Here is a 27080-nt window from a genome sequence, read left to right as displayed (position 1 = left end):
AAGAGCTCTAAAGATATTGCCAAGGAAAAAAAACTGCTTGTGTGACAATATGGATAAGAGAGTGAGTACTACAAAATCTTCTCAAAACTCCTTCAAGGTCTTTCACTGGTCTGTGTTTGCCCAGAAAAATACTTAGTTGGACAATCAGAAGCTGGCTTGCATTTGAATATCGCAGAGAACTTTTCATGGACAGTAAGGCTGAAACAACTTGGTCAGCTGCCAGTGTGCAACTACCACAGATGAGATCTGTGCCAACTTTAGGTGCATTACAAGATAGATATTTAGGAAGATTATAGCTTTCCCAGGTGCCATCTGTTTGCTTCCTTCTAGGTCAAGCTGATAACCTTAAGTTTTAGCTTTCATATTTTTCATATTCTGTGTTGCCTCGGTGTGTAGTTTTGAGCTTCATATGAAGTGCTCTCTTCACAGAGTAGGTAAGCAAAATTATTTCTTTTCTAGCTTGATACCAAGGACGACCCTTACAAATTTCAGGCCCAAAAGCATAAACAATGGTGGACTGAAGAGAGAAAAGAAGAAGGATGGGACTTAAATCTGTAATTGGACAACTAACCCCAATATGCAGATGCACCAAAACTTACAAAAATGTGACACCTTGTGAGCAGTCGTCCACTTTGTGACCATTTTTAGGTCCATCTTGGGTGTAGCCCTGGGCAGGCTCTTGTACTGCCCAAGGTGTATCCTTTAAGGCCTTTCAATAAATACCTACTTAATTCTGTCTAGCCTCTGTTCTAGGTCAGCCTTCTGTGTGTGCCTTGTGTGCCCTCCCCAGCTGAGCCCCACAAGCTGCCCCTGCAAGTCCTTTCTGCTCTGGGACCTGGCACCCAGCAAGGGATGCACAGCTACAACGTCTTCTAAATACATAAAACATCTATGATATCTTTGTAATCACACTCCTTGCGCCCTTCAAAAGCATTCCCACAGTGCTGGCAGATGTCACCATGCACACTGAATCTGTGGCTCTGGATGTGGCTTGGATTAGGTGGATGCAGACTGTGACCAGCCCTGGACTCCAGCTGCACTGCAAACACAGAATCTCTCACAGGTATGCATCCACCTTTCAAAAAACAACATGCTGTGTGAAAAATTACTTCTTTCACTGTAAAATACAGTGGAGCATGTGTTTATTTTTGACCGTTTTCCAGATAAACTGCCCTTCACAAACAGAAATGTAACTGTTTACTTGCCTATATGACATTTTAATTGAGAGGTTTTGCTAATGACCATAATGGATGCACCAAATTCTGACCTAAAGTTTGGAAAGAACTACAGTAACGCTTGTTTTGAGTGGATGATGAATATACAAGGGGAAAAAAAGAGGGAAGTAGGTATGTTTATATAAAGCATGGCATGGTCTTTCAGAAGGCAGCAGAGAAACTGATTCCTCCAGTATTTCTCTATACTTAAAAACCAAAGAAAACCCACCTACAGCAGGATTTTTCTAAAAAGAAGTATCTCTTTATATCAATACTGAAAGTAAGAACTGGCATCAGTTAAATTAGACATTGTATATATGTGGTATAGATACTTCACTTGTGATAATGTATGCTGAGGCTAAGAAGGTTTTCCTAAAAAGTCAGCTAAGAAACAAAGCACACTTAAGGAATACAGATTTTTACAAGGGAAATACATAAAATAGTGTAAGTCTTTAGTGTATCATGCTTAAATAAATGTTTGTTCAACTGGATGTGAAACATTTGTGTGAAGGTTTTCCATAGACGATACTGAGCGTTTTCAGGTGAAGACTGAAGTCAGTTGAGGTCTGAGAATCTAACTTACATGGTATTTGAGGTGTTCAGTGCAAGAAATCTTAGACTTTGTTTTTCAAGTTCATGAATTTTCAGGATTAAGCCCAGGTCTTCAAGTGAAGCAGTTGGAAAATAAAAAGTGCACAACTGGCAGGTATCATTTTCCAGTTGGATTTCTAGCCAGCTGTAACTTACCTCCCCTTCCAGTCTCCTCCCGTCCCTCCTGCATGTGCCAGTCAGTGTGGCACTATCCATCCCAGCAGTTTTAGCACTTTTAACCACTATTCAGCAATTTTAACCACTGCCATTTATCCCTTGTTAGGCACTGTTTTTTCCATGTGCCCTGGTAGCAGCTGCTCCGCTGCTGAGCACCCACCATGAGCCATCCAGAATTGTTGAATTGTGCTGGTTCCTGGCCTCTACTCATCAAAATGAGCTCAGCAAGAACCTGGGCCTCAGCATCCATCAGCCCTTCTGCTCACAGAAAGCAGCACCATGTTGTGAGGGTCAACCACAGCACATAATGACTTTCACAATTTGCTCAAACTTAATTTCTGAGTTGTAGCAGTCCTGGCCTGCGGTGATTTACTGGGAGGATATTCAAGAATTCCTTTTCTTTGATGGCTCATTTCCCTCCAGTTTATGTCTATTTGCTGTATGTATGTGCACATATACAGTCATTTAGCTTAAATCGTTCTCATATGCTCCTATGAGCTCATGGTGTATTTATAGAAAGTAACTATATTGCTTTTCAGGCTTTATTTTAGTAGCCTTAATGCAATGCCTTCCAGTCTGTGTCATAAGACAGATATTTCTGGTTCTATGGTTGCTTTTTTTTATTTTTTCTTTAATTTGAAATGATCTTGTTCTAGCAGGAAATTTCACACTGCAAAGTACAGTCCAACTAATACAATCACACTGATATTTATTTATTTCTGTCAAAAATATCTTGGTTTAAATGGAATGGGGTCCACTCAGATTTTTCCACTGCTGTAATAGTGTTCTAGTTATCCTGTGATCAATTAATGTCAAAAGATTTTTCTCTTCTTCTGCCTTTAGTTTGCTGTGTTCCAAGCTCAAGACAGAAATTCTTGCTCTCAGTTCCAGAGCACATGTTTTTGCCAAATTTTATCCTGATTCTATTTGCAAGTTATAAAATCTTCTTTATCCTCCTTATATTAATTATGTCTTTTTGCTTTAGGGCACCATCATATTTAGTTAATATCCTCTAGCTCTTTGTGGCAAAATCACTAATGAAAATGTCAAATTCTGTTAGTTCTAAGAACTTAATAAGTTATCTTGTTGAAGATGGATATTTGTATTTTATTACAATAGAAGCAATTGTGGACCTGATGTTGCATCTTAGCAACACTTAAGTATTTCTGGAAGGGAGAGACTTATCTTGAATTATATAATGCTTGCTGATTACTTTAGAGGTAAGATTTTTTTCCCCTAAAATCATTAATAAGTATTTTCTTACAATAACAAATGATAAAATCACAATGTGGGGGGTTTGAGCAATTTGAGGCTGCATGACTGTGTTGGAGTGATAAAGCAAGATTGACAGCAGTCATTAGAAAAAGATTATTAGTAGTGGAAATCTGCCATCCTTGTAAGTTAATTTAGATCCTGCATTTTTCCAGCTCTGTTTAGTGCATGCAAGGGATTTACAACAATTGTTAAAAATTGACTGTTTTGATAATTTCAATGGGTCTGAATTTCAGTATTTAGATCAGTTGAAATTTCTAACTTATCTTAAAATATAAGGAGGAGGAAATAATGAGAATTTCATCTGCTTTCTGGACAATGACAGGGCGTTCTTTTTCCCCTTTTCATACTGAACAGAACTACACAGTAAAAGGAAACAGCTTTAACATATCTTTCTTCACACAATTTTAAGTTAATAGTCACCTAACTTAGGTGTCATGGAAATAGGTTTTGCAAAAACTGAACATTATCTTACAAGAGAGGAGGAGTGGATGATGCACATCAGTGATGTATATTTTGTCTTTATAGACAATTAATAAATCACAAGAAAACAGGGGGTTCTTTATATCAGAAAATCATCAATGTACTTTAATGTATTAAAGATGTGTTAGTCTAGCTAAGTGAGTCAATAAAGACCTAGCTCAAAACTGAATTATTATGTCTGCCTATAAAGAAAATTGGTAATATGTGAGGCTATTACTAATGGTAATATATTTTGGCTACTTTGACTTGTGCTGTCTCCACTCCTTGCCCTCAGCAGGCACAACAGGCTTTCAAATTTTTCTCTCCACAAACCTCTGCAAGGTCAAGTGAAGGAGATAACCCATCAGTAAATTAGGGGTTGTATCACTATCAAAGGAGATAAAAAGTATAGTTGGTCCTATTTTGTTAGTCAGGGAAAAAGAACAGTCTTTCAGCACCAAAACCAGTAAGTATTGGTGGCCATGTGCAAACATGCAGAGCTACGGAAATGCAAGTTTTTTTATTCCTGTAATAGAGAAGACAACTGTCTTTTTGAAAATAGGGAGGGAAATTGATGCACATGGATGTAATCTGGGAAAATATTTCACTGTGATCTAATCTAGAACTAATTTAAAAACAACACCACCAAAAAATCCCTCACTACCAAGAAAAAATGTTGTTGGTGGGTGATCACAGGAGTGCAGCAGCAAACATTTCTTTCCCTGTAGGCTCTCTGCTAAAGCACTCAAAGACACTGCAGGTGATAAATCATGCTCTTGTTTCCAAGAATGAGGCTTAGCAGAACAGTCATTGTGCATGTGGTGCTCAGTGAACCCAGCAGTGAAGGTGCTGTGGGTAGGAGGGATACTACCATAACTTTCCAGTTCTTTCTCACTTGCAGGATCCCAAGTTTCTCCATGAGCAATGGGTGTTTGGGCAGACCTACACTCCAAGCTAAGCACACACATAAAGGTGAGTGTGATACATGAAGAAACGAGACCCACCAGCAGAGAGTGAATCTGGGTGAATCTGGGTGAATCTAAAGTTTATTCAGATGCATCAGTAAACATCTTTATGCCTAAAAGCTTTTCTGGTTCCAGCTTACAGACATGACCAGAGTTCTACAATAAATCTGTCTTCTTGACATTTTCCATTGTTCTCTCCAAATCCATGGTAAAGGAGCATGAAGAGTGTGCATGAGGAGATTGTATTTATGTTGACACAGAAGTAGAAACTGGTTTGTTCAGCTCTGTCTCAGATACATGCTGCTGGATCTCTGTTTAACTCTTTCCTTACACCAACACCTGTTAACCCCACAGGTCAGGAATTAGGCTGCATATTTTTCTCAGCATTGATTTCTTGATTTCATTTCAACACCTCTACTTTATTTCATCTCACCATCTCTGCTTTTATCTTTTTATCTATCAGCTCACTGCAGCAGTGAATGCAAAGATGAAAATGTCATTGCAACTTCAGTCATTAATATAGTGATAAGTATAAACATTTCATAAAATCCTGTTGGTTGCTGATGGGTCTTATGATGTGAAAACTGTTCTATATCAGATCCAAGTCTTGTGTGACATTGGCAGTGCTTTCACAGCTTGAAGGGCTGACACAAAATCATTCATTTACATTAAAAGTCATTCCCATCTAAAATCCATTCCCATCTTTGACATAATGTTTTCTTTCTGTCTGATTTTTCATCAAGCAAAAAGCTTAACCATGGCATCTAAGAAATACAGAATTCAGTTTACTTCAGACCTTGTGCTTAAACTTAATTCACTTCAGAAGGACCTGCTTATTCTGGTTAAGTGCTCCATTTTGAAAAGAGAATCAATTCCTTCTGTCTGAGGCAAATGAGAAAATCTCATGCTCTGTCTGAGAAAAAAGGGTTGTGAACTTCCTCATACCTCAGATGAGATTGCACAGACACATATTACACACATCTGCTTTGTAATATACTCTTGTACAAAATTCAAAATTTAAAAAGGATTTTCTTATTTTGCAAAAGAAATTGGTATGTCTGAGCAGTGAATGAAACAAAAGAGCAATATTGTTGCTCTTCATTTCATAATATAAAGAAGTTTGTGCTTAATTTAAAGCACTTGCTTGGAGTTAAACCCTCAGATAACTGACTTTCTGAAGGGTAGGCCAGATCCACAGAGAAAGAGCTAATTTACAGGCTGAAATTCCATTCCATTACTGTTGGTAAACACAAATATAAAATAAAATAATTTTCCATGTCTGTTCAATACTGCCTCTTTAAATTTTTAAGAGCTGCTTCTCATGTCAGACTTTCAAATGGAAGGAGCTAGGCTGGATCAGCAAGTTTTCTGTACAGGCATTCTGTAACTATATATGGCTTTAGAAAGAAACTTAAGCTTGAATAGTAACACTTCACAGCTAGGAATTAGCAAGAACTAATTGAGCTTCTTTCTATGAAATGATTCAACCAGAAATTCAAGAATTGATTTATTTGAGAGGAAACTGAATATGAGCCAGTTGCCCCAGCTGCCCCTTGTCCAGGCACATGGGACTTGTCCTGCTCCCAAAATCTCAGCATTCCTAACCCTACCAAAAACAGCCCTGCTGGTGAGCAGTGCTTATTTTGCTGATCAGCTCTGCCCAGCACTGAAAATACAATTTAAAAGTAGCACTCTGAAAAATATCTGTTGCTTTCTGAAAATGCTGAGGACTGTTTAGACATATAATTAATGTGGTCTTGCACTTATGGAAATTTGGCCTTTCTGCCTAGGATTGTTTTGGCTAAGGGTATGTTCTTTCTGCCTTTTGTTTGTAAGAAACAAATCGGTTGTTATTTATTGCTGAGTGAAATGGCAAGCACTATTAATATTGTAGTGCTGACAAAGAAAGCCTTTTCCCAGTTTGCTGTTCTTTTTTTCTCTTTTTGTGGAAATTCCTGTTCTTTTTCCATAAACAGATGCAAACAGACTAAACATTTCCTGCAAAATATGGCAGTGAGCACAAAGTAGCACTAGCAGGGTTATCTTGCTGCTCAAAAGATGTATTTTATCATATGTCTGCACTGTCAAAGCACAAAATTTCACTGAGATGAGAAGTTTTGTGTCAGGATGTTTGAAGCCAGTTTTAAGCTGTGCTGCATAAAGAGGAAAGGTATTCAGGTACAAACTGATGAAGTAGAAGGTTTCTTTGACTCCCATCTTCCCAGCTACACCACATAATGCCATTTTTTTGCCCTGAGACTGAGCTACAAACCTCTTTAGTGGATATGAGTTGCTGTGATGCTGACCTGCCCTGCCTGTCCAGAGAGCCAATGTCCTGTAGGAGGTGGGGATGCTCTTTGGTGGCCTGAACAAGATAAAGGAACACACCAAAATTGCTAGAATTTGTTAAGCCTAAGAAGAAATAAGAGTTTGGGGATTTATGTATTTAAAGGCTCTCTGAGCATTCTGATATTCAGCAGACTCACACTATCCTCAACATTCCAAACACTGCCTACCAAATCCTGGGGCAAAACTGGATTTATTACCCTGAAAGAGCTTTGAAGCAAAAATGCTGTGCAATCCCTGACTAGTGGAAGCTGCCACCACCAAGTCAGAGACAGGGTGGGAAAACTGAACATGAGCATTCCTCAGTGCTATGAGAAGAATGATATGACCTCAACCTGATACTTTTTATTCATTTGGTTTGTGCTGAATGTTTACTGAAGCTCTGTCCTTTGTAGTTGATGATTTAAACACAGGATTATGTTGCCTAGAGGTCTTTTTTTGCCTGATATGAAAAGTATGGCAAATAGTTTAGTCTTTACTCCTTCAGTTTATCTCTGCTTCCTACCCCAGCAGCACTGGAACTGTGAAGCTGCCAGCATCTACTAGAGTTGGTCAAATATAGGTATGACAGTAACTGTAAGAAAAAAAAGGAAAGGAAATACTAGTGTTATATATAGGTTAGCATAACCTTATATGTCTATAGGGAATTTTATTATGCAGCTAGAGATCTGCAGTTTTATTTCCTGGTGTCATAACCTGCTTGATAGGGGGATGCATTCATTATAAATTCTTGTCAGGTTGAAAAAACACACCATGTGTCAGGGAATCTTCTGCTTTACTGCAGAATTGTTTTAACTCTGGCAACTAGCCCACTACTTAGTCTCAAAAGCCTTTGGCTCACCAGCCCTTAATTTTTACAACACACTTCAATAAGATCCCAACTCCCTCAAACAAAGTTCTGTATGGGATAATGGGTGTAGTGGGATAGCCACGCTCGTGGTAGCAAGACAAAGCAAGACAGGAGAGAAATAAATGTAGAAGGGAGAGAAAGAGAAGAAAGAAGATGACCAGGTCTTAAATCCTGTGTTGGTCCTGCTGCATGGAGGTCCAGATCTGGGGTAGTGAGACAGAGAGGAAGGGAGGAAAGAGAGGGGTCTGATTTTTTATAGTTAACCTGGTGCATGTTTCTTATGCAAACTAGATTTTTCATGCCATTTGGTCCACACCAGCCATTTCAAGCCCTCCAGGAGCTGAGTTGGGGCAGGGGGAGTTGTTGCAGGTGCAATAAGCATAAGTCTTAAGGCAGAAAAAAGGGTTGGATCAGCACAGTGCTGCCCCTGCTCTGGGGCACCTCTTGTCCAATCACAACTTTCCAGTCACAACTCTCAGTCAGAAGGTTTGAGATAAAATGTTTTTACATGCTTATGCCTGATCCTCCACATCTGGTCACATGAGCCTGAAGCTGTGGTACAGTAATTCCAAACATTAATTGGATGTAAGAAATAATCATTTGAGAAAATATAATAGCTTAAACCTAAGTTTAAACAAGATAAACTAAGTAGTAGTTTCCTGAAAAAAAAAAACAAAAAACAAAAACAAATCCAAAGCAAGCAAACAAAACAAAATAATCAAACTCAAAAGTACTGGAAAAATTCCAAGAAAGTCCCTTCCACACATGGTGCCACTGATGCTTCGTGGAGTGAGTGAGTTGTGCTGATTACACAGCCAGCTCAAACTGGAAATCCCAGTTGCCCAGAGATCTTGGAAGTCATCACAAACTGGCCTGAAGGTGAAAATTTTGGACTGTTGTCATCAGAGGAAGAAGAAAAGGTGACATGCTGGGGAAGCCCCACTGCATAATCAGCTACCAGAAAATGAACAGTGGTGCACACTTTTCTGTGGTGGTTCCTGACATGTTGTAGGAATGCATAAAAATAGAAAACATCTATATGGAGACCTACATGGCAAGTGACAGAAAATTCTGAGGGACAAGGTGGATCAAGTCAGGCTTCAGATCTGAAAGCTGTACAGCTGGTTTTGGATATTGCTGAACAGGAGAAATGGCCAGCGCTTCACCTCTGCACTGACTCGTGGATGGTAGAAAATGCTCTGTGGGGTTGTCTCCCACAGGAAACTCTCATCCACAAACTTCTCCAGCATGAGTCCATCCCACAGGCAACAGCTCTCCACAAACTGCTGCAATGTGGGTCACTATTCCATGGGGTGCATCCTTCAGGAGCAGCCTGCTCCAGTGCTGGTACCCCAAGGGGTCACAGGTCCTACCAGGAAACCTTCTCCAATGTGGTGTCATCTCTTCAGTGGCCTGAAGGAGCCTGTTCCAGCACAGGTTTCCCACAGGTTCACAGCCCTCTCTTGGTCCTCCATGGGCTGCAGGTGTATCTCTGCATCCCTGTGCTCTCCATAGGCTGCAGTGGGACAGCCTCACCATCATCTGCACCACGGGCTGCAGGGGAACCTCAGCTCTGGCACCTGGAGCATCTTCTCCCCCTCCTTCCCCACTGACCTTGGTGTCTGCATAGTTGTTCCTGTCACATATTCTCTGTCACACTCAGGGTGGCTGCAACAAACCTTTAGGTGCCCTGATTTTAGTGCAGAGGGCAGCAAGAAAATAAACAGGAGCGGGAGTGATGGTTGGTACCAGGAAAACAACACTTTAATAAGGAATAAAAGAAAACAAGGACAATGCCCAAAAGCCAAACAACAATAACCAGGGAGAGCTCTATAGGGGTGACCAACCAAAGACAAGAACAAAGGAAGGCACAGCAATATATAACCCTAGGAAACAAACATTCTAGTAGCCTAAACATATAGGGAGGAACATTACCCAGTCTGTAACTGACACGTAACTTATTTAACATAATAACAGAGGGGGATCTTGGAAAGACTTTTAACTCAAATGAAAGATTCCCACAGCTTCAGATAGATAGGTGGCTCTTCAGAGGCAGCAGTCAGCTGGCTTGTGTCCCCAGCCAGGCTGAATTCCACACCTCTCCATTCTTCTCTGGCTGCAGTTATATCTTTAATAACTTTTTAATATTTTTTTTGTTTTGTTTGTTTGTTTTACTTCTTCTTAAATGTGTTATAACACAGGTGTTACCACCATTTCTGATTGGCCTGGCCTTGACCAGAAGCATGTCTGTCTTGGAGCTGACCAGCATTGACTCTGTTGGGCATGGAGGAAACTTTCAGCAGCTTCTTACAAAAGCCACCCCTGTAGCACCCCCTCTAGCAAAACCAGTGCAAAATCAATAGAGTGGGTAATGCAGAGGAATGGGGAAATGTCATGTGTACTCCAAGGAGATTTGATTTTTGGATGACATCAATAATGTTGAGCTGTATGATACTGTTTGCTGAATGATGCTGCCACTGTGTGCCAAAACTACCATGGACAATGAGTATGGACACCAGTAGTGAACTTCTGATGCAGCTTGAAATTATCTGACAGCACACCAGCCCTCCTGCCCTGGAGGACATCTAGGATGGATAGAACCCACAGTGATGGATTAAATTAGTTTGGATGAAATCAGTTAAATCAATTGCTATTTTAAAGGGATGGCCATTGACTATGGAAATTATACCTGTGCTAGTACACACACACACACACATATATATGTATATGTGTGTGTGTGTGTATGTATATATATATATATATATATATATATATAAATGTGTACATATATTTAGGTGGAAGACATAGGATCTGGGCATGACACAAATGGTATAGCATAAGGGATGTGCAGCTTTCAGGACAGTTGTGCTCTGTGCATGATTTGTTCCGTTCTGCAGGCAGGAGGGCTCAGGGCAGCTTCTAGGACTGTCTGTTTCTCCATCTGGGCTGTTAATCAGCACACTGGACATGCAACTTGTGCCCATGAGCTGGCACTGCTTGGAGGGATCTCTGGGTTTCTTCAGGCTTCCCCCTGGAGAGGTCTCTCAGCAGTGAGTGATGTGTTGAAGAGTCACTCACTCACTCCCTGCCCCAGATCTGGCCACTGGCTGTTCTACACAGACAGGTGAAGATCTGAGGAGATCCTGGGCCACTCCTGGCACTGATGTTGAAGTGTACTGAGCATGTACACAGGCACTACCTCAATGGCCAGCTACACCTTGGTTGTAGCTATGGGAGAAACCTGAATTTCATCCTTATAGTTGTGCTGGTTTTGTCTAGGGTGGAGTTAGTTCACTTTGTAGTGGCTGACATGGGCTGTGTTTTGTATTTGTGCTGAGAACACTGTCAGAATACTGGGATGTTTTTGTTATTGCTGGGCAATGGTTACACAGTCAAGGCTTTTTCTGCCTCCCACCTTACCAGCAAGGAGACTGGGGGCACAAGGAGTTGGGAGGGGACACAGCTGGGACAGCTGGCCCCAGCTGACCTGACAGATATTCCAGACTACTTGGTGTCATGCTCAGCATATAAAGCTGGAGGAAAAAGAATAAAGGGGGTCAGAGAGGACATATTTGGAGTGACAGTGTTTATCTTCCCAAGACACTGTTAAAGGAGTCAAAACCTTGCATTCCTGGAGAAGGTTCAACAGCTGCTTGCCCATGGGAAGTGGGGATTGAATTCCTTATTTTGCTTTGATTGTGTGCATGGCTTTTGCTTTACCTATTAAACTGTCTTTATCTCAGTCCAATTGTTTTCTCACTTTTACATCTCTGACTCTCATTCCCATCTCACTGGAGGGGAGACAGGGAAAAACAGCTCTGTGGGGCTTAGCTACTGATTGGGGTTAAGCCATATCAATATATATTATTATAATTAATAAGTAATATAATTAACATTATAATACTGATTTAAATTTCACAGACTTTGCAACAGGCCTTTCATGGAGTGTTGAGTAGTCATACTACCACTGAGATTTAGTTTTGTTCACCTTTTTTTAAAAATGGACTTTTCCCTCAGTACTTCTGGAAATGACTGGCTAAGATTATTCATATTCAATGAAACAAGTGCTAAAATTTTCATTACCAGGAACAAAACTGCTCTGTGCTGTGTACCTTAAAAGGCTCTCTAGCTCTCTGCTGAAACACATCTCCTGAAGAGTAACATGGTTTGCAACCATCTCCATGTTTATTGTCCTGTTTAAGAGCAGGATGTGGCTGTGAAGGGTTTTGCTGACTTGTTAAAAAATTGGAGGATCAAGTCAGCATTGTCCAACCCATTGCCTTGACCACAGACAGATCTGACCGCCTGCCCTTCTCCCAGAGGAGACAAGGAACAGCTGCCTAAGCTGCAAATGCAAAAAAAAAAAATGTAAAAAGCTTCCTCCTTTTCCACTCCCACCATGAAAGCAATGGCTTCAGACCTGGGAATTACTGCCAATCCCAGGGGGCAAGTAGCTGGGCTTCCAGGCTGGCACAAAGGCACCAGAGTCAGTGGGTGGGGAAAAAAGGTTGTGGTTAGAACTTGAAACTCTAGTGAAATACAGCCCTGGGTCAGCTATGTGCTGAGCTACAAGGCACTCAAGTTGTTGGCCTCCTAATTGGCACTGTAAGCCTGGAACTATATAATTTATATACATATATACACACATGTATATTTAACATATTTAAATTTTATTAATATTTATTTTATACTATATATAATATATAAAATAGATAATATATATATAATCTATTATCTATTATATGTTATCTACTATCTATTATCTATTATATGTTATATGTTATATAGTATATGTTATATGTTATATGTTATATATATATATTATAGAAATATATATATTATTAATTTAATATCTAGTCATGTGTAGAGGTATATGTAATGGAGGTGGTGAAACATTGGCACAGGTTTCCAGGAGAGGTGGTAAATACCCTGTAAACATTCAAAGTCAGGTTGGACAGGCCTCTAGGCAACCTGTTCTAGTTGAAGACGTGCCTGCTTATTGCATAGGGCTTGGGCTAGATAACCTTTGAAGGTCAACCCTAATCAATCACTCTATGGTTCTGTGAGATGTATATATACAGATGAGATTCTGCTAAAGAGTGTTTCTAGCTCTGTGCATGGCTAAGAATTAATGCAAGGAATGGATCAGCAGCAAGCACTGTCTAAACATTTGCATGATATTTTAGCATTCAAACATCAGAGGAATGTTGCCTTTAAAATGAGCATAAGTAAATGGTTTAAACGTTTCGTAGTGATGTCATGATAGGAAGTTAAGTCCTATTTTTGTTTGGATTTAAATGTAATGGAAAAGGTAAAAGATCTTTCATCTGTATAGCTACTACTCTAACTCTAAGTGATGTGCAGCTGTGCATCAGTGTACACGCTCATGTAGCTGTGGTGCAGAAGTCACAGCTCCCCTGTGCTTATGAGAAATTATAATGAGCATTACCATGATCCCATTCCTAAATATGACCTGTGAAAGTCAAAGTGTACACCTAAAAGAACCTCCTAAATAATGTTTGCAAAATCTGGTAAGGTAAAATGTATCTTCTGCTCTATGCAGGCATGGGAGTCTGAACTTACATCCAAGTGTGCCTTGGGATCCAGCAAAGCTTTCAGGAAAGATTTGATACTTTATTTTTTATGTTTGAGTGGTGCAAGTGGCAGCAACAGTGGATACTGGGTTTTTAATAGATGAGGTTACTGAAAGTCAATATTTTAATTATGTTAAATAGCTGCCAGCCTCAGATGTCCAAGAATTTGAACTGTTGATCTTTTACATGGATTTTTTTCCTGGCAAAAAATATTTAGTTAACACTCTCCATTACATAATTTTTTAAAAATACACTTTCCTGACACTTTCTCATTGATCTTTACTAATTTGCAAGGGCATCTGTCCATACTTGTCTTTCTCACCTTCACAGTCATTGTGAGAAAACACTTTTTTCACTTCTTTCTGGCCTGTACTTGTTTCTGTTTTGTTCTGATATGCTCAGCTTGCAGTATTACACGTGTTTTAAATAGGTAAGAAATTCTACAATTATTTTGTTGGTTATCCTTAAAGTGACTGGTACAGTTTTGGAAGTATCCAGCAATTAGTAGGAAAGGGAGAAAGGGCTGAGATGCCTCAAAGGGACATGTGGTCAACCCATTTTTACTCAGAAGATCATCCATGATGTTTGAAACTTGCTGGCTCACCTGGGTGACCCACTAGTGGAGATATCTGTACAGAAAACATCCACTCCCTGCCTTTTCTTGTGAGGATAGCATGTGCTTTGCCTTGTGAATGTAACTGGCCCTGCCAAGTTTGGTAGGACACAACCACAGTTAAATATAGACAGGAATGTTTCCTTCAGCTTTAATTTGTCTGAAAGCACAGACAGAAATGGACTCAAGTCGCACTAGGGTAGGGTTAGATTGGATATAAAAGAAAAATTGTCACCAAAAGGTTTGTCAAACACAACAGGTTGCCCAGGGAAACGGTGGAATCACCCACCTGGGGCTATTGAAAAGCTGTGTCAGTGGCACTGTGTTGCCTGTTGAGATTTTCTCTGCCATTCTCTTTTTTTAAGATGCAGATGTCTTGATGGTTTTCATTTCCTTGGATGACGTACAGGTGATGAGTGCTGAAGACCTCCTGTTTTGGGTTTGTTACAGTGTCACAGAAACATATGCTGGCTGCTCTCAAAAGTTCTGGTCGTTAAGGCTGTGTCTTGGTTTAGGACAAATTTGGGAGAAAATTCTGACTGGAGTTGAGTTCCAGAAAGCAAATCCAAGTGGCACCTCCCACAACTAGTTTGGGAAAAGAATTCTTTGGAGAAAAGTGGAAAAAAACCTGTTTATTTAACAGAAATGGAATAATATTAAACAATTAAACTTCTTGCTGTTTAAAGAGATGGCACATCCAGAAAAGTCTTTGTTGTGGGGTGTAGCTCAGCTTGCTCAGTCTCCTATCAGTCCCTCTGGTGCTGGAAAGTGCCCAGGATGTGTCACAGGCGTGAGCTCCCGGGGTTTGTCTGGGTTTTCAGTCCAGAGCAGGTCTGAACAGATCTAAGGAGAAAGAGAAAAAGCAGTCTGGGGAACTTCTCTGCCTCAGCTAGCTAAAAAAACTAAAAGCAAAGGAGAGCTCAGTTGTCACAGCATTGCTTTGGTTTTGCTGAACCTTCTTAGGGCTCTGAATAGGGAATTGTTTAAACACCTCCAAAGCTGCTTACAGTGAAACAGAAGCATTTATTCTGTTACTAGAGGGAATCTGTTTTTCTGTGTGTTTCTGTGTGTTTGGGTGCTGAGATCCTTTTGTGTATTGACACTCGGGCATCACTGATCTAGTCTTGCGGGAAACCCTTCCAAATTTGCCAAGGTACTACAGCACTGCTGCCTCAGACTTTCCAGCACCCAGAAAAGAGACTGTCCAGGGAAAGCTTGCACAGGTTGTCCAGCTGGCACAATCTCTGGGAGCATAAACCACAGAGGGATTAAAGAACCTGAACAAACTGATATGTGAGACCAAGCACGGTGTTCAGAGGCTGTGAGTATCACCAAATGGGGCTTTCTCATCCAACACAACCAAGATGGTAGAGCTGTAATATTTCCTAAGTGTAAACTGGCCCCCAAACTTTAAAGCCAATCGTAGGTCTTTGCTTCTTGACAGCAAATGTGGAAGCAGGCAGGTTGTGTTCCTGCAGCTTTGAGGAGCACCCCATACACTGTGGTTCAGAGTCGGGGCAAACAACCATGCTGGGGCTCCAGGTCAAGCTGCAGAGGCAAATTTCACCAGCATCCACTGCATCCTCTGCAGAGCCACAAGGAAATAACCTCGAATGCCAATTCCTAAAGCCATGCCATTCCAAATAAAAGTCATAAATTGTAGTAGGAGGTATAAATTCCATATTGACATTCTGCACCAGCCTCAAGCATGGGAGAATAACGCACTGTTCAGGCTGCTGAATGAGTGCTCTGTGTGCACTGAGTCATTAAAAACCTGTGGAATAGTCAACCATGGCTGCACAAAAATAAATATACAGCTGACTGTAAGTAATTCCTTCTCTTGCTTTTTCAAATAGAATTTTATAAAAATGTTTGTTAACGGGAATGGGGGGTTTTTATTTGTTTGTTTTTTTGGGGTTTTTTTGGTTTTGGTTTTTTTGGGTTTTTTTTTTAACTCAGAAATTTTGGTATATTTGAATTGAAACCATATGTCTGGGTTTATGCTGCTCACATACAATGTCTGACTAGTTTTAAGTTTAATACACTGTTAGAAGCAACTAAATAAAAATCCAAGTTAATGTGTTACGATACAAAAAGGACATTTTTCAACTCCTAAGAAATAGTTCTGTGAATACAAGTCAATTTTGCTATAGAACATGGGGATGGGTTTATTCTTTTTGTGCTACAATTGGAAAGGAATGGCTGAGAGGAGATTAAACTAGTTAAAGCCTCTGATTTTTTTTTTACATTTTCCATCTCACCTTACTTTTATCTTCACAGAGGACACTATTACCTATATTTCAGTTTTTCCTCAGGCAGGAAGGCTAAACCTCTGTGGAGAGATATTTAATAAAACTACATGCAGTTGGTTAGCCTAAACAGGTATGCTCCCCCTTTAAATTCACAAGCAAAGACTTTAAAAGATTAGTGAGAAGAGGAAATTTGATGTCTAACCCTTCTAAACGTGTCAGGATTTAGCTTTTATTCAGGAATTCATGCCTGATCTTAATATATAAGATTATGTGTATAAATCAGAAAATACCATCCTTATAAAGGTGGTAAAACTGGAAATTCTTTAACGTGTTTAAATTGTTGGGGAATTGACCTAAAGAACAGACCTGGTGAAATCCAGGTTTCCAGAAAATTCATGTTCTCAAATGAATACATTAGATCACAGGTCTACAAATCCTGAGAAACTGTATAAATGGATGAATCCCGTTGGAGATGACATCAGCATTTCCTCACCAGACACTTCTAGATTTCTTCCAAGGTTTTTATTTAAATTCTTTGCTACCCCTGCCTGGGAAGGACATGTCAGGTTGGAAGCTTTCTCTATTTTGTGAAACAGGAAGAGAAGGAAAAAGAACCTTTGGGGGTTTTAAAATCCTATTTTACTCCTATCAGGTTAGATAGAAGGAGAAAGCATTTTTTCATGAATAATTAGTGAACTATGTTTCTGTAAGAACTGCAAAGTACGTGTTTCCACATGCAGCCTTTTCATGCTTACAGAGGACATTAAAAATAACACAGAAAGGATTGAAAATCAAATCAACATGTTAAAAGCATGATATGCTGTCTCTGTAACAAACCACATTTACAGTAATTGGAAAATTTCTCCATGTGCTGGCCAGCAATGGTGTTTTTTAAGTGTTTTCATTTCCACTGAGGAAGTGTTATTATTTCCACTTCAGGAACCTTGCCGAAGAGATGCTAGCAATATCCCTTTTGGGGTTCAAGGTTTTTCATCAGTAGGCAGAAACTGCACTACTAAAATACTAGTACATATTTATCCTGCTTCAACTCTCTTTTAACCTTTTCCCTTCTTAGGAGGCATCCAGATGCATCACTTCACTTTATAATAGTAAATAGAGCCTAGCCTCAGTTTTCTGCTTTAAGGAAATTATATTTCCATAAAGTAAACCAGCACCCACTACAGAGATGGGCTGTGGTAAAACTTTTTCCATATTTTTTTGCCAAGGCCAAGGTCATTTTGGTGTTGGCTAAAGCTGAAGTAGGTTCAATATTAATTGCAAACTCTTCTGAGACAAACAGCCTAACAGACTTTTTCCATTAATTGTATTCACATTCAGCCTCATACTCAATCTCTCTGTAGCTACTTGTGTTTTTTGAATTTGGTTTTCTGTCCTGTTTATCCAAAACAGGCCAGTGCTAATGGACTCAGAGGATTCTGTGCCCAGACACAGATATGGTTTCAGCCTCAAGTTTGTGAAGGAGAGAAGAGTTATCAGAATTAGTTTGCTTAAATAAGCTAACAATAAAGTTGTTTCCTCTACAAAATTGTTTTTGAGATATCTGTTGGTCAGCTGTTCCAATTCTGAACTAAAAATGCCTTTCTGAGAAATCCAAAATTTCAGTGAAACCCCAGACATGCTTCTTGTCCTGGAATACTCATTACAGTTTGTGCTTCAGCATCCTGAAGAATGATTCTGAATTTCTTCTGTATTGCAAAGTTTTACTGAATGAATACTAAATGGGTTATAAAACTTTCCTTTCCCAAACAATTTTTTTCACTCTATGGAATTTCTGGTATGTTCTTATGGCAATTTTCCTACAAAACCCCCTGACATTAGTCTTTCATGGACTATTTCAATCACCCCCTCACTTGAGGCCATTTGCATTTAGTAATTCAATAATTGCACCCTACAACTAGAAATTACATACACATACTTTTTAGTTTCATTTTTAAACAAGGTATCTTTATATAAAGCCACAGTACAGTTCATAGCAGGAAAACAGAAGCCAGTAGTCAGAAAACATTCATACTCTAGAGCCTGTGGGGCCTTAAGGACCATGTAACATATTTCTGTTCTCCAGATAAAAGGTCATTTACATCTGAAATATTTTGATGTTTCAAAGTTTACCACGATCTACAACAGAAATAGCAACTACATGTGAGCCAAAAACCAAAGATGAAGCACAGTTTGCAGAAGAAGATGTGTACAACTGTCACCCAAAATCCAGAGCTGAGCTGTGCATTTGCCATCATTTTATAGGCAATTTCTGGGCTGGATTTTGCTGCTCCATAAGCAGGTTAATTCTACAGTTCTGCAGTAAATTCTACAGTCCTTTATATTACTTTAAACTAATGTTTTCAGTGGAAAAGCAGTGGCTTTACCGCAGCAGAATGTATCATGCCAAGTATTTGTAAGACAACAGAACCAGTATGCTGCTTTATTTTTGCTTCCTGTACTTTTTCCTCATTTATACAGAAGGAACTTTTAAGTGCTTGAGCAGGCATGGAGGATGAAATACTGAAATCAACCAGCCTTTTGACAATGCCAGGATTTAAATGATGACCTTCATGGCAGCATGCCACAAGGAGTATCTGTTTCTTGGATGCATCCCAAAAGCTCCCCAGACATCTGATGTCATGTAACTATCTCTATGGACTTCCAGCAGAAAATACAACATCCAGCAGAAACATTACTTTCTCTCTTCCCTGGTTCTCTGCCCCCCCACATTTCTGGTATTCTGGAGAAATTCCCTTCTGTCTTCCTTCAGTTTCATTGTCCTCTGAACTTCCAGTTATTGCCAGAAATCACAAAGTTCTACACTGATTTTATGTTGTTGCTTTACCTTTGCTGTGATGTTCCTGCTGCTGTTAACTCTGATGAAAATTTCAGACCCCTTGACTCAAGTCTTGATAGATAAAGGTAATTGTTACTTTCAGTGCATGTCTTTCAGAGAAAAATAACCTGATTTTTATTTGTATACACATGGTTTCATGGACAGTTTAAGAGTATTCATATTAGATTATCTCATTGCAGTCTTAAGGCTTTTATATTTTAGGTGTGGTTTTTGAATGAATAATGGCTACTCATTCACAGTCTTATCCTGTCAGTGTGAGCCTTCATCTTCTCCACCGTCTAATACTTTTCAGTTAAAACCTAAAATTCTGTTGCTTTGTAATCCTGGCCCATAATAGTTATTGCCTTGTATCAGGCTGTTGTGTATATTTTACCAAGTTCCAGTTTTTACCAAACCTATGCCCACTGAGTCACTAAGACTGCAGTTCCCAAATTGCAGACTTCCTTCCAAAGTAGACATTCCAAGTCTGCTTTCCATTGGGGTGAGACTATTTCGATGTAAAATTTAAATTAAACTTGGATAATGTGTGCCCGATTGAAAACAGCAGTGGCAGGCAGTCCACAGATGCAACAGGGAACAGCATACACCTCTTAGTCTCTAAATGTACAAAGAGACAAAATATCTACTAAGGTTAGGGGGTTTTCTACCCTCTGTGGCACTGGTGAAAGTGTAACCATGATGACAAAGCTATATCTGGGTGATTTACAGTGCAGTGCTTCCATGAGGAGACATCAAAAGTGGAGTCCACTACAACCCAAGTACCAGCCAGTTCAGCTGACTGTCAGGAATACCAGCTTGGATGGAAAAGGATGGAGACAATGTACCATTATGGGCAAAGAGCAGGAATCCAAACAAAACATGAGGTGAAACAAGAGCATCTTGGGCATAGAATTGTTTCAAGGAGCCCCTGTTGGCTAACACAGACCAAGGACAAATACCAAACAGCCTCAGTTGAATCAACTTTAAACATTTTATAGAAAGCTGAAGCACAGTACCTTAGCCTAATCCAACCTATTTATGAGTGTTTTGTGAACTTAATTACAAATTTAAAATGTTTCCAAATGAGTGGAGAGCTTTTGTTGCAATAGGTTGTCTGGCCTGGCTTCTCAACAGAAAGTTGCCCAGAAAGAGAAGCTGTCTCGACACTGCAGATATTCCTCACCTTGAGGTGTCCGTGTTTGTGATCTCAAATGACTCCAGAACTTGCAGAGACTACTTTAAATCAATTCAACAAGTGAAGGCTTCAGTTATTATTCTTGCTGTCTCTGGTTAGTTTTTTGTTGGTTGTCTGACGGATTGCTTTATTTCTTGCTTTTGTCTCTTGGTTTTAGTATTATGACCATCTACATTTATGCAAAGTGCTTCAGTAGGCTCTGAAGTCAATACCCAGGCACATTGATATCAAAGGTTATCATGAAGTACTAAAGGCCACCCAAAAGTGACAGCTTGCACTCAGTGTGTGTCTTACACTAAAGGCCTGGCTATGTAGTTAAGTCCATCACTGAGCTCCCAGGAACCCACCAGACAAACGGGAATGGGTGCCTCCCTGAATCCTCTCAAGGAATAGTCAGCAAAGAAGGGAGCATCTTGTGGAGCTTGGTACACTTGAAATTGAGATGAGCAGCTGGTCTTTACAGCAGCTATTTGCTTCACATGTGCCCAGAGACAGGATAGCTTGTGTTTACAGAATGAAGCTGATGTGAGGGAAGGGTCTCAAAACTGCATGTGAATTATAGGTGTCTAAAATGATGGCAGCATAAGAAGTGGTAGACCCAAAGGCCTCTGAACCCCATAAACCATAATAAACCCCATAAGCAATAATAATAAGCCCATAATCTACAATTTCCAGAATAATAGTGAAAAAAGCAGAAACACATCTTAAGTGTCTGGCTTATTTTCCGAAAATTAAACTGTTAGCATAACTGTAAGCACCATAGTTATTTACAACATGCAGAAAGTGTCAAGATGATAGTTAAAGTACTTACTTTGTGGAGGTAATACAAATATTGTTGCATGCAAATCTCCCACAAACAGCAGCAGGAATTTTTACTTTGGGTGACTGCAGGATTTGGTATAATCTTTGCTAGGTGGTGATTTTTTTCCATGAAAGAGGAAAATTACATGAAAGGAGTTGGTAACTTTACAGACCCTTTCTTTTTGTGATCTCACCTTGATTTAACAAATCAAAAATGGTAGACAGATTTCTAAGTTACATGCACGGTTCAGCTGTACCACAATTCTGCTACTAGATTCACCCAAAATACAGTTTCATGAAAAAGAAACGCTTCTTATGAAGTCAGCCCTATAGGATGCACTCTAATGGGTTTTCCTTTAACACATCAGATATTTTAAGAACAAATTTTGTGTTTCATTTTCCCACCTTACCCTGTCAAGGTTTATTGTTTCACACGTTATACTTCATCCTGCATCTTTTCCCATTCAAGTTTATTATCAGTGACAAACCACGCGGCCTGAGCAACTTGGAGAAGCCCCTCTATGCCAAGCCCTGCGTTTGAGCTGCTATACACAGCAGTCATTTCTAACGGGAGGAAGAGCAGAGCTGAGTAACACCAGGTTTAGGGGTTTTTCTTTATTAAGAGGAGAAGGTTTACGTGTGGGATGTCCCCGCGGGGGCGGTGCTCAGGGAGCCCTGAGGCCGGTGCCCGGGGCGGGGGGAGGCCCGGCCCGGCCCTGCCCGGCGCGGCGCGGGGGCCGCTTCCCCCTCAGCGGGGCTGCCGGCTTTAAGAGCGGCGCGGCGCACTCGGCCCCACACCGCCGCCAGCTCTCCGGCCGCGCTGTGGAGCTCGGCAGCCGAGCCCAGGACAGCGGCGGCGGCACCGGGGACACCCATGCGGCACCGGCGGCCCTAGGCTGCCCGTCGGCCGCAGCATGCCGCTCCCTCTGCGCCTGGTGTGGCTGCTGGGGCTCTGCAGCCTCTGCCGCGGCTACTTTGAGGGGCCGCTGTACCCCGAGATGTCCAACGGGAGCCTGCACCACTATTTCGTCCCCGATGGGGACTACGAGGAGAACGACGACCCCGAGCGGTGCCAGCTGCTGTTCCGGGTGAGCGAGCAGCGGCGGTGCGGCGCGGCGGCGGCGGCGGGCGGCGGGCTCAGCCTGCGGGAGGAGCTGACGGTGCTGGGGCGGCAGGTGGAGGACGCGGGCCGGGTGCTGGAAGGCATCGGCAGGAGCATCTCCTACGACCTGGACGGGGAGGAGAGCTACGGTGCCTACCTGCGCCGCGAGTCCGCCCAGATCAGCGACGCTTACTCCAGCTCGGACCGCTCGCTGAGCGAGCTGGAGGGTAAATTCCGTCAGGGGCAGGAGCAGGGCGGCCGGGAGGAGTCGCGTCTGGGCGACAGCTTCCTGGGGCTGCTGCTGCACGCCCGCGCCCTGCTCCGGGAGACCCGCCACGTCTCCAGCGGGCTGCGCGACAAGTACGACCTGCTGGCCCTCACCGTCCGCAGCCACGGCGCCCGCCTCAGCCGCCTCAAGAATGATTATCTCCGCGCCTGAGAGCGGAGCCCCCGGCCCAGCTGAACACGGACTCCCCCCGGCTTCAAGAGACCCCCCCAGCCCTGCCGCCGGCCCCCTGGAAGGCACAGCCCTGGCGTCTGCCTGGAAGGAGCACCTCCTTGGACAAATCCTAGAATTATTAAGGTCGGAAAAGAGCTCCGAGATCGAGTCCAAACCTTTGACTGAATACCACCACGCCCATTAAACCGTATTGAGAAGTGCCACATCTACTCGTTTTTGAACATTTCCAGGGATAGTAACTCAACCAAAATACATTCTTCTTCATGGAAAAACCTTATTTATTTTACCTTCTAAACAAATAGCACAATTCTATAAACCAGGAAGTTCGAGGTATGTTTAAGTTAATATCCCATATTCAAAAATCTCTGTTACATCATTCATCTTTTGTTGCAAAGTGAAGTAAGCTTTCTCATCTCTGATTCCCTGTTGTTTGTTTTTGTATCACCCGTTCTGCTGTGGCTCACCTGCCCTAAGTGTAGTTGAAGTGAGGTGCTGGCCAGCTCCTTCCAGACTCCTGCGTAGCAAATACTTAAATTGCTTTTGTTGTTAATCCTTCAGGGTGAAACCTCTGGCCCTCTATTAACTTCCTTTCTAATGATATGTATTATATGCTTGTTAAAAATTGTTCCACTACATTAAGCTGTGATTTTCATTTGGTTTTTGGAAAGATGGGAACTATTCTGGCAGGATTTGTACTTCCAGGCTTGCTTATCTGTGACTCTAAGCTATCATAACCCTAAAAAAGCAGCCAAAAAGGCTTATGTCAGATCCTGAGAATGCTGGTGGAGATTTTTATAGCAAAAAGAATGAGCCCTAGTGGTGATTAGAGTTTTGGATCCCAGATTTGAGAGCCGGGAGCATGTTTCTAAAGCAGACGAAAAGGTTTTGTCTGTGCAAGCACATTGACTTTCCTTGTTGGTGACTTTGTACTTTTGCTAGCTAAGTTATTAATAAAACTTTGTGGTGCTAGACAATAGCAAAAGTGCCTGGTGGGATGGAGGGTGGGGAATATTTGGGTTTTTAGACTTACTGCTATTTAACTGACAGTTTGGGGTAATGTGGCTATTAGGTTACAGACACTGCAGGCAGAATACCTGTTTGGATGAAAAGAGTTTATTGGTTGTTGTAATAAATATTTGAAAACAATGTTAAAGTACATTTTTGTTATTAGTTTTCAAGAGGCTGTTGATTTTAAAACGTTCTGTTGAAATGTGTCTTTTCAACAAAAAATTGAGTTTGTAGCCCCTGCCAAGTGAAATAACTTGCTTTTCAGTAAAAACAAATAAAAATTTACGAACTCATGAGGTAAGCAAATTTCATTAAAAGCAACAATACAAAAGGACTTGTAGGGCAGACTTTTCTTTTTTAAGCCATTTTAAGCACTTACTGCACTGGAAGAAAAGCTGATATATTTTTGAGGTCTATTCTTGTTAAACCTGCTTCCATTTAGTTACACTTCAGTCCACAAACCATTCAGTGGGTAAGTTACTCAGCAGTGCAGTGGGTCAGCATAAGTCAGTTTGGACTAGAGTGCTGAAGGCACCAGGAAAGTCTTGTGAAGGTAGGTACTTACAGAACCAGACAGCTCATTTTGCTGAAGGCAGTGAAGTGTAGCCTCCTAGCAAGATACTTTAGATGTCACCTTGCATTTTTAAGTCCTCACTGTCTTTAAAGATCTTCTGAAAAAAGGAAATATTTTAATTGTTGACTCTAGTGATTACTCAGTGTTATTCTTCTGTTCTCAAGTTAGAAAGTGTATGACAAGTTCTAACTCTTTAATTTAATTGTGATATTTCCTTGCCACTTGGGACAGAGGGCACAACTCACAAGAGTGAGCTGAGTCACTGAGTTTTGTGTGCTCACTAATTATTTATAGTGAGCACACAAATGCTCATAATAGCATTTCTGAGCTGGACCAAGCTCCAGAAGTGCCTGAGACCAGGCTCCCCCAAAGATGTCATGCAGTTCCATTTGTGGCCAGAGGCTTCTTAAAGAAAGTTTTAGTCTCTGTTTACCCACTTTTGAGTTGTTTGCTATAACATGAATTGTAAACATCAGTAAATAAACAAAAATGGCATGACCATGCTATATTCTTAGGTATATGAGAGCAGTAGTCAAATCCTAATAGAAACATATAAGTGGTAGTGTAAAATACAGCTTCTTGAATATGCCTTAAGCAGCTTGACTATTCTATTTGCAGTAGCTAATGTTTGGTCAAGCTGAAACTATTCCAGTGTATGCAGCATACCAAAAGAGTAAATGTTTGCAGAATGTTTACTTTTCAGAGCAGGAGATGTGTGGGTATTTACAGTATAACTCATTCCACTCAGTGCCCTGTAAATTGTCATCTAATGAAACAAGACTGTGGTACTTTACAATCCACACTAATATTTCATATGATAAATATGACTTATTGACACTTTATATGTTTCAAAAAAATATAAACATTTTTATATTTGAAATATGGCAGAATTCTGATTTTGTTTCAGTAGCATTGATTTTGGAAGGCTTTATATGGTCCTTTCAAGGAGAAAATGAAGATATCTGAGCCTGGTCTATGTATAAGTTTTATATTTAATAAATCTTATGTGGGTTTGATGAAACCAGTACAAAAATCTTTTAGGACATTTAAATCTATTAGAGCTTGATTTACATCATTTTGGCTGACCTAAGCAAATGTCTATGTTAAATACATAATTTTTGAGTCAGAGTTGAGAAATTAAATGGTTTTTATAGGGCTGCCTGCAAGAACTGCGTGCTTAGTCATATTCAGCAGTTTAAAGTGTTAAATTCTATTATTTTCTTTAAAAACTATGAAAACCATATATTGCAATACTCTTTGCAATCTTATAAATGTCCTGTTGTTGCTTTTTATCTGGTAAAAAATTATTTGTGTGGAAGGTATGAAGATCCCCCAGATCAACCTATTTTAAATAGCAAAGGCTCTTTTATCATTGAAAATTTGGTAATTATTTTTAAGCAGAGAGCTTTAAAAGGACGATTGTAGCAGCAATCATCTCCATGATGTCCTTCTGTTACATTGAAATATTGCATTGGTATTAGATTATTTTTCCTTTTGCAGGATGCAGAAGTTCGAGCTAAAATTAAGCTGACAGTGGGGTGGTTTTTTTTAGTTTACTGATCATTTCCAAAACACGTCTTATTTCTGAATTTATTAAAGAGTTGATGGTACTGAAGAGCAAAAAACTACTTTCTGGAAAAAAAAATGCTGCAACTGGAACAGTCATAGAGAGCTTAAGTATTAAGTTTTTCATAAAGAGGAACAGATTGCCCAGAGAAGATGCTGTGTGGATGCTCCATTCTTGTTTTCAAGGCCAGGCTAGATGGAGCTCTGAGCAAGCTGGTCTAGGGGAGGGTGTCTCTACCCATGGCAGGTGGATTGAAATGAGATGATCTTTAAGGTTCCTTCCAACTCAAAGCATTCTATGATTAGAGTCAAACCAAGGCACTAAGGGATTCACCTCCACTCCTCTCCAGGTAGCTCGCTTTTGAAGGCAGTGCTGTGATGTGGATACTCTCACATCCACTGATACACACAGAACAAACTCAGAGCATGCACAAAACCCTTAACAAGAGCTTGACAAAGAAAAGTCTACTTGTGTGGTGCCAAGTTCATGGCTAGGAATTCAGAGGTGAGCGTGCAAACTGGATTTTAAAACTGCAACTTCCACTTTCACAGGTTGACTTACCCAGGACCATCCTCACAAAGAGGAGTCAAGTGAAGCTTTCAAAAACCTCGTGAGCCTTTAAAAAGCCCTTATGTGTGCCAAGCTGGGGTGTATGAATTGTCTGAAGCTAAATTGTTGCTCCTGTGGGTTGTCATGTACTCAGATGCAGTTTGGCAAGACGTAAACCTCATAAGCAAAAAATATACCAGGCTTAGTCACTAGAAACAGCCTTGTAAGCTACAGAGCAATGGTTATAATCTTGTCTAGGAAATGTGTATTTTGTGGAGAAAGTCTATTGGATGTGTCTATTACTGTTTATTTACATGGTCTTCATGTTGCTTTACCAGTTTCTTGCTCATGCTTCTTGAATATCAATTTTGTGATTATTAAAGAAGTTTTCAGCTAACACTGAAGTGTTGTGAGTGAAGTGCATTTCACAGCCACTGTTCCTGAAGTAAGCCTGTGGATTCAAAGTCTGTAATTTTTCTGCATTTTAAAATGTATTTTAACTTTCAGTTCATTGGGGAATTTGTTCTGTATTACCTAGATTTTTTTTTTTGGTGAGCCATTAGCAAAAAATTGTTTAATTTGTGGGTTTGTATTTCATTCCTATAATACGTGAAATTGGCAAAAAAAACTGTGCTACATGCTTCTTTAAAAA

At 40.5% G+C, this 27080-nt stretch overlaps 1 protein-coding gene across 1 annotated transcript; it reads left to right on the top strand.

Moving 5' to 3' along the window:
• The first annotated feature begins 18147 nt into the window (after positions 1-18147).
• FIBIN (fin bud initiation factor homolog) lies at positions 18148-26832 on the top strand. The gene has a single exon (XM_015631988.3). The coding sequence runs from the start codon at positions 22083-22085 to the stop codon at positions 22707-22709; it is 627 nt and encodes a 208-aa protein (XP_015487474.1). The 5' UTR covers positions 18148-22082; the 3' UTR covers positions 22710-26832.
• The last annotated feature ends 248 nt before the right edge of the window (positions 26833-27080 follow it).

This window comes from Parus major, chromosome 5, assembly GCF_001522545.3.
Source record: "Parus major isolate Abel chromosome 5, Parus_major1.1, whole genome shotgun sequence".
NCBI lineage: Eukaryota > Metazoa > Chordata > Aves > Passeriformes > Paridae > Parus > Parus major.
The sequence above is the reverse complement of the archived record's forward strand: the minus strand, read 5'-3'. Positions and strand labels throughout refer to the sequence as shown.